This window comes from Patella vulgata, chromosome 8 (assembly GCF_932274485.2).
Source record: "Patella vulgata chromosome 8, xgPatVulg1.2, whole genome shotgun sequence".
NCBI lineage: Eukaryota > Metazoa > Mollusca > Gastropoda > Patellidae > Patella > Patella vulgata.
In genome coordinates, this window is record NC_065886.2 from 37750259 (window position 1) to 37764938 (window position 14680).

The 14680-nt window shown below is 33.7% G+C and overlaps 1 protein-coding gene across 2 annotated transcripts; it reads left to right on the forward strand.

The window, feature by feature from the left end:
* Window positions 1-4460: 4460 nt before the first annotated feature.
* Window positions 4461-13278, forward strand: LOC126829289 (beta-sarcoglycan). 2 transcript variants are annotated; one of them, XM_050559080.2, is made up of 7 exons: window positions 4461-4579; window positions 7163-7381; window positions 8391-8576; window positions 8789-8825; window positions 10186-10340; window positions 10921-11061; window positions 11967-13278. In XM_050559080.2, exons 1-7 carry the CDS (start codon window positions 4565-4567, stop codon window positions 12255-12257), a joined length of 1044 nt encoding a protein of 347 aa, XP_050415037.1. In that variant the 5' UTR covers window positions 4461-4564; the 3' UTR covers window positions 12258-13278. The 2 variants fall into 2 exon arrangements, with proteins under 2 accessions (XP_050415037.1, XP_050415036.1); XM_050559079.2 differs by having other exon boundaries at window positions 4462-4496.
* Window positions 13279-14680: the final 1402 nt, after the last annotated feature.

Consider the following 14680-nt stretch of genomic DNA (forward strand, 5'->3'; position numbering starts at 1 on the left):
ATTGGGAAAATACTTTTAGCTACTATAGGGAGTCTTTATAATATTTAATTTTAAAATCTTTATTTCTTTTGTAGATCATAGAGCCCATCGCACTGGTGGTGAGAAGAAGATGTTACTGTGTCGAGTATTGTTGGGTAATGCTTATCTGTGTTCAAATAATAACCCTCCGAAATACAAGAAACCACCATGCAAAGATTTACATCATTTAGAACCAAATTGTACTATGCATCATGGCTTTTTTGACTCGGTTCTGGGAGATGGACCACGGTTTTTTCGAGAGTTTGCTGTATATGATAGTAGAATGGTGTATCCAGAATACATTATAACCTATAAACGAATATGATATGTTTGTGAAATGAGTAGTATGTTTAACAAAATTTATATCAGCTGATAACGGCACCTTAAGATTTTCTGTGTTTAAAGGAGCTAAATCTGTATTCTTTGACACCTAGAAATGGACACAAATATTAGAATGTAATATGAATGCATATAAACTGATTAACAATCAATTGTTTCTGTTTTTACTATAATTTTTAATCAGTTATATGTTCTGCGAAATACGTAAAGAGCCCAAAGTTATTCCAGTCTACTCTCTCGTGGGATATGATTAGCCTCGTTCATTACAAATGGCGTTCGAAAGCATTCTATCACGCGATTCGTGTGCCAATTTTAAAATTTTCATTTTGTCTTGTATATTGGATACCAGAAGCCCATTTTTACAGTAAGATAACATCAATGTTGATTTAAATTGACCAACAAGAGGTGTTTGCAGTGCAGAAGACTGTTGATGATATTGAATTGGAGACTTGCCTCCTTTAATATAATTTATGTAATAAAACTAAAAATAGTAGACAAACAACAGGTAAATACTTTTCCTGTCAAATTTAATATTTCTTTTTTGATCAAGGGAAACACAAATTTAACACTTTGTTCTTACCTGGGGAACCAGTGAGTAAGACTGGTTTTCGTGAGAAAGTTCAGCAGGTTTTCCAGCATGGTTCCCACAATGGTGTAGGGCGAAACACTGAGGTCCCGTGTACACATTGGCGTGCACATAAATAAGAATAGGCCGTAGCGCTGCTGTCCTGGCAAAATTCCTCTCATAGCTATAGCACACTGGATGGCGTATGTACGTCTTCATTAGCCCAGTCGGTGCAGAAAAGAAGTGTTTTAAATCCATTTCATTTCATTTTTGTTTTTACTCAAATCAAACCATTCTTTTGCATGTCATTTTCATGGGTTTGAATGTTATATAAATTATTATTTAACCATTTATTAACATGACAGGCACACAATCTACTCTCCACGTCATCGGAGGGCTCCAATATTAAGTAGATTTAAACACCACCGTCATGTAAAAGTTTAACGATCAATTAGATAGTCAATACCGTTGCTACGATAATAAACAATCTGCGCTAATTTTTGTCAAAACTTCAAACATACATAACTTCGCACAGAATATTCAATATATCCATTTTTCATTATCTATTTTTTAGCTTTTATACCAACAACAGCTAGCTATATATAATTCGCTCCGTTTGAAAACAGGCGCGAAGCTAGTTGGCTAAATCGTCAATTTTAGTTGAAAACACTAAGTATACTTTGAGATTTGAAAACAGGCGCGAAGCTAGTTGGCTAAATCGTCAATTTTAGTTGAAAACACTAAGTATACTTTGAGAATTGGACTTTACCCTAACCATAAGTGTATCATTCATGGCAATAATTGAAAATCACCAGAATTAAAATAGTCGTTGAACTCAGAACTGTGATAAATATTGATTGTATGTAATTATGTCTGATTTTATGTAATGAAATTAACCAATAAACAATAATTATAATTTCTAAAAATTTACAAATGTACAATTAAAAAAACAGTCATAAAATTGTACATTTTAACAGAATTGAAAAATGGAAAAGCTTTGAGATAATGATTGAATATTTGAATTGTAAAATCACCATGTCTACTACATGTCTGTGTGCCGCAGTGGCTTAGTGGGTAAGATTTCGGCTTCTTAACCCGATTGTGGAGTGTTCCATACTGGTGTTGGCCGAGGAATTTCAACTGGATTTTCCGGCGTACACTACCCCCCCCCCACCTTCCCACCCTTGTCAGGGGTACACAACAGAGGGTCTGGCAAGAGACAACGTAGGCCTATAGTCGTTCTATTAGCACGCTGAGACTGTGCGACGTATGCCCGTCTTCATTAACCCAGTCGGAGCAGAACAGCAGGACATTAAATCTCATTTCACTACATGTCTGCTATTTGTATATGGACGAGGACCTGTTAAATGTAAATGTTTAAAAAGAATGAATATTTTTATTATGTATGTGTTTGTGACTAATAAATATGTATTATAATGGTGCCTTACACCAAAAACATAATAATATACAGTAACAACAACTTACAGTGTTCTTTTAGATTTGAAGAATGTCATGGAGTCTGTTGTGGACCAAAGATTTTATCGCGGGTGTCTGGGGTTTACCTCCTTCTAAATAACTTCGTTATCACATAAGTATATATCAGCTTTTATATTATATGTGAGGGCATAGTAGTGACACGAGTAGTCAAGTAGAGGAAAATAATATTATCCATCGAACCTCGTCGACATGACGTAATACATATAATTTGAGAGTAGTGGGGCCAATCCCGATAATATATTTTGGAGAATTAAACTGCTTAATTTGTGTTAAAATCCCTTAAAATTCTCTACCTTAGGGCCGAGCAACTAACTCAACATATTTTTTTTTTTTATAAGCAATATTTTATTCAGATTTGTATCTGAATAGGGATTGTGGAACAGGCATGGCCTATATTAAACCCCTCTCCCTGTCAGATTTAGATACATGTATTTACATTTTAGAAATAGATAATCAATGTACACGTGCAAGTATGAAATATATTCACAATGAGTGTTTATAGTTGTCCCTGGAACCGTCTGGTGATTTCGAAAAACGAGTAGACAGTTTTAAAAATATTGAGTGAGTTTTCCACGTCGTCAATTCCGTGCAATAGAACAGTAGTGTTTCGATGAATAGTCGATAAATTATTTATTGTTTTATTTCGGACATCTGAATATGAGGAGCAATTCAATAAAAAATGTTCAGTGTCTTCAAATTGATGTCCACATTTACAGGATGGATTGTCAGAAATGTGACGTAAAAATTTATGTCCGTTTAGATTGCTGCAAGAGAGACACAGTTTAGAATGAATGATTTGGTTTGTGCGGGATCCAAACGAAAAGGTTTTTGGTGGTGTTGAATCTTGAGCCATAAGTTTCGAATTGAAAATATTTAGAGATAATGAATTTTTTGTATCTGCACTTAATTTGTTCCATTCTCTGATTGACGATGGTATGAAAGAATTATAGAAAATATTAGTTTTACATTTATATTCAGGTAGACATGTGTTTCGGAGATTATAGTGTGCGCTTTTTGTCAAGATTAAATCATGGAGATAAGATGGAGAAAGGCCGTTTATAATTTTATAAATGAGTTTGAGTTTATGTCTTCTGCGTCTCTTTTTTAGGGTAATAAAACCGGTTTCTTTATATAACAGTCTATAACTGGTACCCCTTACAGCACCACATATGGACCTAAGTGCATCCAGTTGGAGGTGCTCTAACCCGTCAGTCTTTATCTGGAAACCGGTGTCCCAAGCTGTATTATGCGGTGTCTGGATAAAACCAGACTTTTATTTTATAAAACTAATGTGTAGGTGCAATTTACCTTTCGTTATCAAGTACAGCACATAGGTCATTCATTGTAAAGACCTCTAAATAAACGGGGGTCGATTATCAGGTCACCCAACGAAAGAATTGACCCAAAATCTTAAAAGGGCTACGTGTCCAGATAAGGAATTTTGACGTTCGCGTCCAAATAACTCAATATTTTGAGCTGAAATTTTGAGACAAGGTAAATACACCATTCCTCTATATTTTGGCGCTTAAATTTGATACGTAGTCAGACTTTTATTTTTGAGACTGTTCAAATCGGGAGGCGGGATAGTCCCTCAGCAAATTTTAAGTCTCTAGGACCACGGCAAGTACTGGGTGTACGAAAGTCCATTAGCGCCGAAATGTAAATAGTCTATTTATATGGGAGTATATTGTCATCAGTAGTGATACAGGTAGGTAGTCAAAGTAGCAAAATAATGTAGTAGGGTGAATTTCGACCCAATAGTAAATGTTTTAATATATCGTGCTAACCATTGCTACCGTACATGTGTTATTTCTTGTTTGTAATTTCTGGAATGGTCGTGGTTAAATAAATGAAAACCGGAATCTTCTTGGTGGTTAATATTTTTATATTCTTCGGTTAACAAATAATCAACATGAATTTCAGCACACAATTAATGTAACTAACGAGAGAGAAGTAACATGAGTTTGGTTTGGCGATTCCGTGGACTCAGCAGCAACTTCGATTTACTGGTTCAAGGGACATAACTCCACTTTCTGTGGAAATTCTGACATTCAAAATGGCCTCCCACGGATCTCAGGTTTTGAAAGATTTTGATTTGTTTGTTCATTTCGGAATGTTTACTAATAAATGCATTTTAGTTAGTGCATGCTGTACAAACAGGTAGTTTTTTTACACTTTAAAGTAGCTAAGTCTCTAACTCAGTATCATGCATAGTATTCGACATTGAAAACACGAATTATTTGTCAATTGAATTTATTATTTAACCAACATTGAATTGATGTTGTGATCTTACCGGGAAAAGATGGGCTTCTGATATCCAATATTTAAGACAAAATAAACATTTTACTGGTACACGAATCGTGTACTATAATGCGTTTCAGCGCCATTTGTAACAAGGGACTCGAAGAACAAGGCTAGGCATATTCCATAAGTCATGTCAAACGGTAACTCCATATTCTTTATATCTGTTGTTGATGTTTAACGTCCGCTTCCACCAAAGGTGATATCGCAGACAAGTCTTATTTTCAATTTTTATTATCTTAGGGATCTTTCCTGTGGGAGGAAACCGGAGTAAACCCACGAGTAAACCCACTAGGTTGAGAAGGCGCCCCTATCTCCAAGCTACATACGCTCACACTAGGGATCGAAACCACACCCGCATGGGGAGCATGTGCACTAAATACTATCAGTGTAGACTAGAATAACCAGATGCTAGAGATTGCCATTCGATTAAGACTTCTGGCATATTTCGCCGAACATAACTGATTAGAAATTACAGTAAAAAAAGAAACGACAAGAATGTAAATCAGTTTATAAATATACATTCATATTACGGTATATTATTATATTATATGAGTTGCGACCCATTTGTGACAATTTGTAGGTCCCAAATATTAGTGATTTATCTTCTTTAATGTTTCCCATTTGACTGAATACAGTGTATTACTAAATTTAGGCAAATCAAATGGAAATATAGTCCGAACCGACTGTTTCCTTGTTCTTCTGTCATCTGTGTAATGGTAATCCGAGTTCTGAATAATCTGAATCTGAGGCAACTGTATGTACATGTACACGGAGTGTCGCCACATTACTACATGTGACAGGAGACTCCGTTCATTGGGAATCAAACCCACGACCTCAGACATGGATTCCTAGCTATGAGGATGTAGCTAAAAACATTGAGATACTGTGATGTGTTTGTTTTTAGCTACAATTAGATGGCTTTGGTCTTACCTAGCAAACTTTTTAAAAATAAGTTAAATTTACACTATTGGTAGGAAAAAAAAAACACAGTAAGGGAATAACTAAAAGTGTATTTAAAGGTCCAATGCCTAGCTCTGACAGTAAGGCAGCCAGCTCTTTAAACTTACAGCAACTGGGGGTGGGATTATATGCTTAATTGTAGTTGGATGAGGCAGGAATGTAATAAATAATAATATTATTGTTTGAGGAAAAAAATGACAGTTTTGCTTTTTGAAACCTCATCTGATTTGCATTGGTGTTTTGCCAGGTAAAACTATATAGTACCCTCTCTATTCCTCAAAACTCAGAGGGTTGAGAGTCGATGAGAGATAAGGTTTCTTATCTAATGGAATCCATCCACCTCTAACTCTTCAGAATCTATGTGACAGAATACTTGTATTTAGAAACTGGCGAACCCAGACATGGAACCCATTCATCTCTTCCAAGTTAGTCAAAGATAATTCCATTTGACTGACCAAATCAGTATGGTAGGAATTTAAAATCGAGACAGCACAGAACAATCTAGGCATCTCTACTCCGCCCTAGATGTACAAACAATCACACAGCACACCACATATTTACATCCCTCCTATTCTTGCATGTCACTTTTCTGTCAATGTTGTAGAACATGTATTAAACAAACAATGATTAGCCTACTCTCTCAATCTCTGAAACATTGTTTCTGATTTATGTTCAAGTGATTGAATTCTGACACAGTGCATGATGAAATAAATATAGATAACCTTAAGTCTCATCTATCAACCCTCCTATAAACAAACATCAGACATAATGTATCAATGTTTTTACTGACTATTTGTACATACATGTAGCTGCCGGTAGCTAAAATAAAGTTTTGAAAACCTCAGGAAATAAAACTAATGAACATAGCATGTGCAATAACAATATTAACATAACTATAACACATGTACTTATGGAAAAACAGAACTTCTCTCAAGGTTATCAAGCTAATATATTTATTAACTTAATGAGATAAATTTACAGAATTTAATTAAATTTGAACATCATATGTTAGTCCTGAAATGACCTAGTTTGTGTCCAGTGGGTGTTAAACCCCCATTTCTCTCTCTCTTCCGTTCATCAGTCGCCCCTCTTAAACACATTTGTTTGTGGACAATCTAATGTCACAATTTTTAACTGATTATGATGAAATTTAAAATATATGTTTACATGTATATCCCACAGATCTCTATTCATTTTGATATTGACTATGTCAGAATGTAACATCCTGGATTATGGCCCTTGATTATACAAATAATGGCTTTCTTACCTTGTTCTCTGTCCATCTGTTGCAAAATGTTTATGTATCTTGCATGGCAATGGCTTGTTATTATGAATGTTATTCAGAAATAAAGAAACATTTTAAAGTAAGCATTAAGAAGTTGATTAAATGAATGTGATTCAACTTTGATTTGCTTGCTCGGTCTTCAATAAAACTTTTATGTACATTATATTAGAATCTTTTTATATAATCTATTTTAGCAAATGTCCAGCATGGTACCAAGCACAAGTACACTTTCCATGCGAGAAAAATCCCACTTGAAACGTAGAATTAATCGCCAACACAATTGTAATTTCCGTGCTGGGTATATTGAAGTAAATGAAGAATATCTACATAAAACTGGTATTCGTGGCAGAAAGAGATACTTACTTTATTGTGTTGTAGCTATGCTCATTATTGTAGCTCTCTTAAATGCACTGGTAAGTTCTAAATATACATGTATAGTCCAAAATATCTGACCTCTCCCAGGTCTTTATTTGATACATGTAGCTTTCTCTTAACTGTACTGGTAAGTTATGAATATATTTTAATCTTTGGTCCAAAATATCTGACCTCTACAGCCTTTACTTAATTGCTTTTCATGACCAAATGTCAACCATGGGAGAGTCAGAACGGAACTGTAACCTGTTTAATTTCAACCACTGATGCTGTAGTGTCATTAAAAAGAGCTGAACATAATTAAGTTTGATTTTTCCCTCTATTCTAATGTATATTTTGAGTCTGCAACACACATTTTTGAAGCGAGTTTACTTCTACGCTGTTGTTGCTTCAATATAATAGAATAGAGTACAAGTACCGCCCAATCTGGATGTGTCCCTAGTGTAATCTTTTTATTTTAAAAGTATATAATTGAACAAACAGCACTAGATAAGGGGTTAACATAGTTGTGCATTTTTAAATGTCATCTTAGGTAGAAGGTGAATAAAATAATCAATGACAATGAAATGAAATGGGGTTTAATGTCTTACTGTTCTGCACCAACCTGGCTAATGAAGACCGGCATACATCATGAAGTGTGCTATGAGTGAAATTTTGCCCAGACAAAATCATTGTTGTCTACTTGTCTTCGTCAGATTCCAACTGTCTAGGATTCTTTAACATGCACACCTCAGTTTTTCATTCCATCTGAAAGACTAGGTGCTGTTCCTTGTCAGACTCTCTGTTCTGTACCACTGATATTAATGGGAAACTACACTGAAAAAGTTTGAGTCTCAACAAGTATGGGATGAAACATGGACCTCCTGGTTTGTGATCTTGAGCCAACCCCCATCATCACTGAAACCCCATGGCTCCCACATTGATAATAGAAGATGGGGGAAAAACCTCTGAATTTTTACCTGTTTTAAATATTTTCCTTCACAATCAAAATCATATTTTTGCAGCTAATATCTTATTTTCTTTAAAATCATCTAATTTTCTTTGTTTTAGGTAACAGCTGGTTTGATTTATTTTCTTGGAATCACACATCTTGGAATTGATAGTTTGGAGTTTTTACCAGCGAAAGGTTTGTTGAGGGTATTCGGAGAGGCAGAGGTACACAAGATAAAAATGTTTGATTCGCGAATCGGTGGACGATATGAACAGGATTTACATGTAGCTGGTATGGAAGGTCCGGTAAGATTTATCGTAGTAAATTAGGTTTAATGCCATGAATTAATTGTGCTAGTATGAATGAAATTTTGCCCGGACAGTAGCACAATTTTTAATTCCCCATATCTTTGTAAATACTGAATGGAATTGATCCATTTTTGGACTGATATTATACTTAGAGATTCAACTTCCCCGAAATCACAATCAGTGGTTTTAATGATTGTTGTATTTTGTAGATTGTTATTCAAGCTCCACTAGAAAATGGAACAAGAGGTAAGTTACAACCAGGGATCTTAATCAGCTGATATTTTACGGCTTCAGTCACCTGATGTTTTGGAAAGCTGATTGATATAACAATGAATAAGTCACTGTGGTATCCCAAATCAATCTACTTTCGACTCAAGCAACTTGTTTGTCAGGTACAATAAAAGTCATACCTTGTGAGAATCGGCCTTGTGATTCATATGATCCGAGTAACTTACCACATAATGTATGAATCCTGTTTAGGGAACTGTAGTTCACAATTCTTTTGTGTACCGTGCTGGTGGTTGAAGGAAGGCAGGGTTACCTATATAGGTAGGGAGGAATTTGTTTCAGACTTTCAGAATAATAAAACAGTTTCTGTATTCATATATTACCCCCCCCCCCACCCAAAAATCACATGTTTAAATTGTATTTAAGGAGTGTTTACCAATTCTGTGGAAGAAAAATGAATATATCTTACCTTATCTAAAATTGTTGATTTTTCTTCATAATGCATAGTAAATGTGTCAAGATTACTACTAAAACTTACGTTCCTCCTTGTATCTCCCTTTTAAGGATCTAAAATCCTATAACTACTTAACTGATGCTTTGTTAGTCTATGCCGGTTTGGATACTTTGTCGCAAATCAGCTATTAATCATACTAATTGTTTAATATTCTGATTAAAGATACATTATGAGATATTAGATAAAGAGCTGACAGTTCTCACTATAATAGATAATGTAAAGGGAATGTGCTGAAAATTTCAGTCAAATTGATCCACTCTGAACCGAGAATTTAGCCTCGATCATCATTACTAAAGTCGGTACGATAAAAAACATAGTCTCGATTATCCATTTCATACTTTAATTATGAATGAAAGTTGAGCAGTAAATCGGATCCTAATCCAGTAAATATCGCAGGCTAGCGATGACATCAAGAGATGATTATGGTCTGGATAAGTTAATCAATGTCTAATTAATAATTTAGTAACATTTCAGGTCTAAAGAAAGACCTCTAATAGGCAGATTTAGCATGTGTATAAAGCATGATTAATTAAGAAATTATAACAGTTTTTAGCTCTGGTATTTAAAATCTTATTGAATAGTGCCTTTAGTTTATCTTTGACATCACTAACTCCAAACAAACATTTTTTGGGTAGTCTACAAATCTAAGAATTAGTTTTCAAACGTTGTAGGCTACTTGAGAAATGTGGAGGTATGCTATATACAATAAGTTTGTAGATGAGCATTATATAGCATGTTTGAACTCCATGTAAAGGTTGAGGGGTAATTGACTTTAGTAACACTATTGCTACTTTAGGGGAGATCCTGTCTTTATGTATTTGACAAGTTGATATAACTTCTGTTAACAAATTATTTTGTTTTTAGTGGTTATGTTTGATGAAAAGATCTCGATAACAACAGATAGTTTTCAAGTTAGCAGTAATATTAATGGTGAAGTATTTTTATCAACATCCAGAAAGTCAACTTATCCCATGAAAAAAAGTAATAATTTACATGCCGAATCTGTACAAGCTAAAATAGTAAGTTGTATATCATTGGTGGGGAGTCAAAAAGTCATATTTGACTTATTTTACGAAATTCCCTCTTTTGGTTCTTCACAATCCAAATTTTCTTTTTATGAAGTTGTATTTCTGAAAAATATAAATTTGGTAAAACACTGTATGACCTTCTGACTGTGAAGCGTACAATGGACCAGGAACCGGGCGTGGCATCAGCATCTCATCTTGGAATTGTAACGTCAATATTACGTCATTTATATCAAAAATGGTAGTCCGTCAAATGATGTACACTTGTCCATGGAAAAAGCATGTTCATCGTACTTGAATTGGTGTAACCTCAGGCTTTTTATACACTCACATGGAAATGTTGTCGTATATTGCTGTCGTCTCCCTACCTCTGTATGTCCTTTGTCCCCATTTTCTTGTGAACATTCTACAGACTACATTGATCATCTGATTGTTTTGAAATTGATATAACTTGTTTACATTAGTGAGATGAAGAAGTCTATTTTAATTTCAATAATTTCTGTTAATTTCTTCTGGAGTTATGGCAATGTTTTCTGTAGGTCTGTATTTCATTTTTAATTGCGATTTTTTTCAGGTGCGCAGTGGATCTAAATATCCTGATTTAGTCATTGAATCTTACAATAAGATGAAAATAATGGGATCAGAGGGAGTAAATATCAACAGCCAGAAAGGTATTGTCCTTGCTCCAGAACATGCTGTTATATTAAATACAACGGTAAATAAACATTCTTCTATTACATAATATCTTTTATATATAGTAATTGCAGGAGGACCGTACCACAGATAAACAATTATACAAGACCAACCTACGAACAAGACACAATACACAGACATTTCAAACAATAAACAATGAACGTCTATATCAGATCTTCCAGCGAATTGGTCCGGGGACAGCCTGAAGCATCCACTGCGATGTACAGTCCCGGGCCTGTAGTGATATAGGCTTCTGGTCAATCAAAATGAAAACAAACTAATAAGAGGGAAAACAATCTAAGGAAAACAGGTGAATAGTCATGATCGGCTATGTGCTACAATGTCAGCACATTGAAGAATTACATAATATCTTGTATGTCATTATTACATAATATCTTGTATGTCATTATTACATAATATCTTGTATCTTTTATGTCATTATTACATAATATTTTGTGTCACATATCTTTTATGTCATTATTACATAATATCTTGCTTGTCATTATTACACAATATCTTCTATGTCATTATTACATATTATTGCATAATATCTTTTATGTCATGGTACATAATATCTTTTTTGTCATTAGTACATAATATCTTCTATGACATTATTACATTATATCTTCTATGTCATTATTACATAATATCTTGTATATCGTTATTACATAATATATTTATGTCATTATTGCATAATATATTTTATGTCATTATCATTATAATATATTTGATATCATTATTTCATAATATATTTTATGTCATTATTTCATAATATATTTTATGTCATTATAACATATTTTTTTATGTCATTATTATATATTTTTTTATGTCATTATTATATATTTTCTATGTCTTTATTACATAGACAGCAACATGGGTTTTGAGGTTTTTATACGAATCATCACCTTTATACTTTTTTTTTTTCAGTCTGGTTCCATCACATTACAAGCAGGCCAAGCACTTTATCTGAATAACCAAATCCCATTGGTTCCCACTTATCAGATGGACCAATCACAGAACAATATCAGCACTCAGTCAAACCCTTCTAACCAATCCGATATCTATAATAGTACTGGCCAACCCCAGCCATCAAGAGATATCAATCCAAGCGATCAAGCCTACAAATTATGCTCTTGTTTATCCAGTGGGAGAATATTTTCTATAAAAGTGACTCAAACTGGAATCGGTTGTAATAATGTTAATGCAAATGTGTGTTGATCATTGAAGTTTTTTTCAATGTATAATGAAACCATTGTGCCAAAATATTTTCCGTCCACGTTCTGATATTCTCTGTCCAAACAAGAATATGTTTCAGTATACTGGTACAACTTTAAAAAATATATCCCTAGTTCTCAATTAATATCAACTTAATCAGATTCAAGGGGAAATAATTCTCAATTCTTACCAATTTGACCACTGCTATTCCAATGACCCTATATTGGCCTATTATAAAGAGAGGATGTAGATACATGAAACATTTTGTTGTAAAACAAGTAAATACATGTAATGCAATTTGTCCAACCTTTTAATACATATTCCTTCTCTGTGACAAAATATGAAATAGTCACCCTCATTAATCACTAGAATTATTTAAGTTAAAATGCCCTACAAAAACAGTAAAAACAGGATTAGATTATCCGAACAATGCTGGATTTATCTGTTCAATCTATTTAAAATTATATTTTTTTTTTTTTTTTTGACTTGGATATATTCTAGTTCTACCTTAAATATAAGACCTAGAAGTCTATTTTCAGTTACTGTGACTCAGAATATTGAGCCATTTTGAAATAATCACTAGATTTGGATTAAATGAGTTATGTAACTCATTTCATTTAAGGGATTTCACTCTTCATTTGTATAAGTGAGTTGATAATCGCAACGAACACTTACACTACTACAGTATATATAAACTTGGTTATCTAGGCACTTAACAGTATGGGATTTGGAGATTTGGGGTAATCCCCACATGTGAACTGAATGTATTTCTTCAACAAATTATTACAGTGCTGAAGATAGTTGGATAAAACTAGCAACAACTGGTTTATTATGGTTTAAAGATCAGTTTGATCACAATTCTGTCACATTAATTCTTTATTTTACTCAATCAAGGGCAGTAAATTATTATTCAAACAAGTCAGATTTTTATATTGTGCCAAATTTTTACATTATTTTTACCATGTCTAGTCAATTTATTTATACTTTTTAACTCATGAATTAAGCAATAAATGTTGTATTTTTATTTACTCTTATTTATTTTTGGGGTGCAAATTTAATGAAGTGACTGACTTTAGTTTCGAGTCAAATCCAAAGTCTTCACAAAGCTCAAGTCCTGTTCAAATTACCAGTTCATCAAATGAATCAGCAATTCATTTTTTCCAGTATGTTTACTCGAAACCTATAGAGTTATGTCCCCTCGCCACAACTCGAGTCCTTAGCTTTTTTAAGTCGTGAGTTGTCACGACTGCCAAATCCAAGTCGAGTCCCGATTCTCAATAAAAAAAATTCATGTGGATTCACAAGTCGAATGTAGTTCGTTCCCACCACTGATAATTGTCGTAAGACACAACCCGTGGAGTAATTATCAGAAATAATTAAAATATTTGATTGGTTTCTAGTACCTCCTCCTAGTACTAATATTTTTTGTTGAAAACATGTACATAATCAGATATATCAAGGGCCATAACTTTGACACAGCAATTATAGGATTCTTAATCTCATGAACATATAAATTATACACACTGTGTAAGAATTTCAAGTCAAATTTGTTGATAAGTTACTTAGTCTCTAAAGCAGTGGTTCTCAACCTTTTTTTTTTTTTACCAATGGCACACCATGGAACACATGAAAAAATAGCGGCACACCTGGCTAAATATATATGAAAAATATTTGAATTTTTCAAAATAAAAACATGGCAAGTCATATACGGCATAGAACCATAGACACATAGAATGATTCAAACTAAATAAAGAAAAACACAGCTATGAACTTTACAGTAGACACCAGTGAATACTCAACTGGGATCACGTGGTTTTTCGCATTTTCTTAGTGTGCCGTTCAATCGCGCCACACTTGGAAAGATCTCCGGGCACACGCACACAGGTTGAGAATCACTGCTCTAAAATGTCCTAGTGGCCTGATGGGTGGGATGACAACAGACCTACAAGAAAAAAAAATCTAATCACTTTTAGTACAATACCATGTTTAAAAAGACCAAGACAGAAATTCCAAATGAAATGAAATGGGGTTTAACGTCCTACTGTTCTGCTCCAAACTGGGCTAATGAAGACGGGCATAGCACTTAGGTTTAGGCAATTTAGAGCAAAGAATTTTTCGAGAGCATTTTCCTTGAAAACCATAATGTATCTTAAAATATATGTATTACCGTGAAGGATTAACAGATATGATTACAATGTATCTACGAACAACCCTTATGTTACTGTTTTAAATCAGGGTAAATCGACAATTATTTTTTTTTTAAATTTGTCATATTGACAAAATATGACCATATCCTTGAAATTTTTATAGGCTAACAATTTAAGGGACGTGTTCATTGGATTAAAAGGAAGAATCCACATAGTATGTTTTCATTTAGGGCAGAAAAATAGGACTTTAAACCCCATAAAATTTTCATTTTGTCTCAT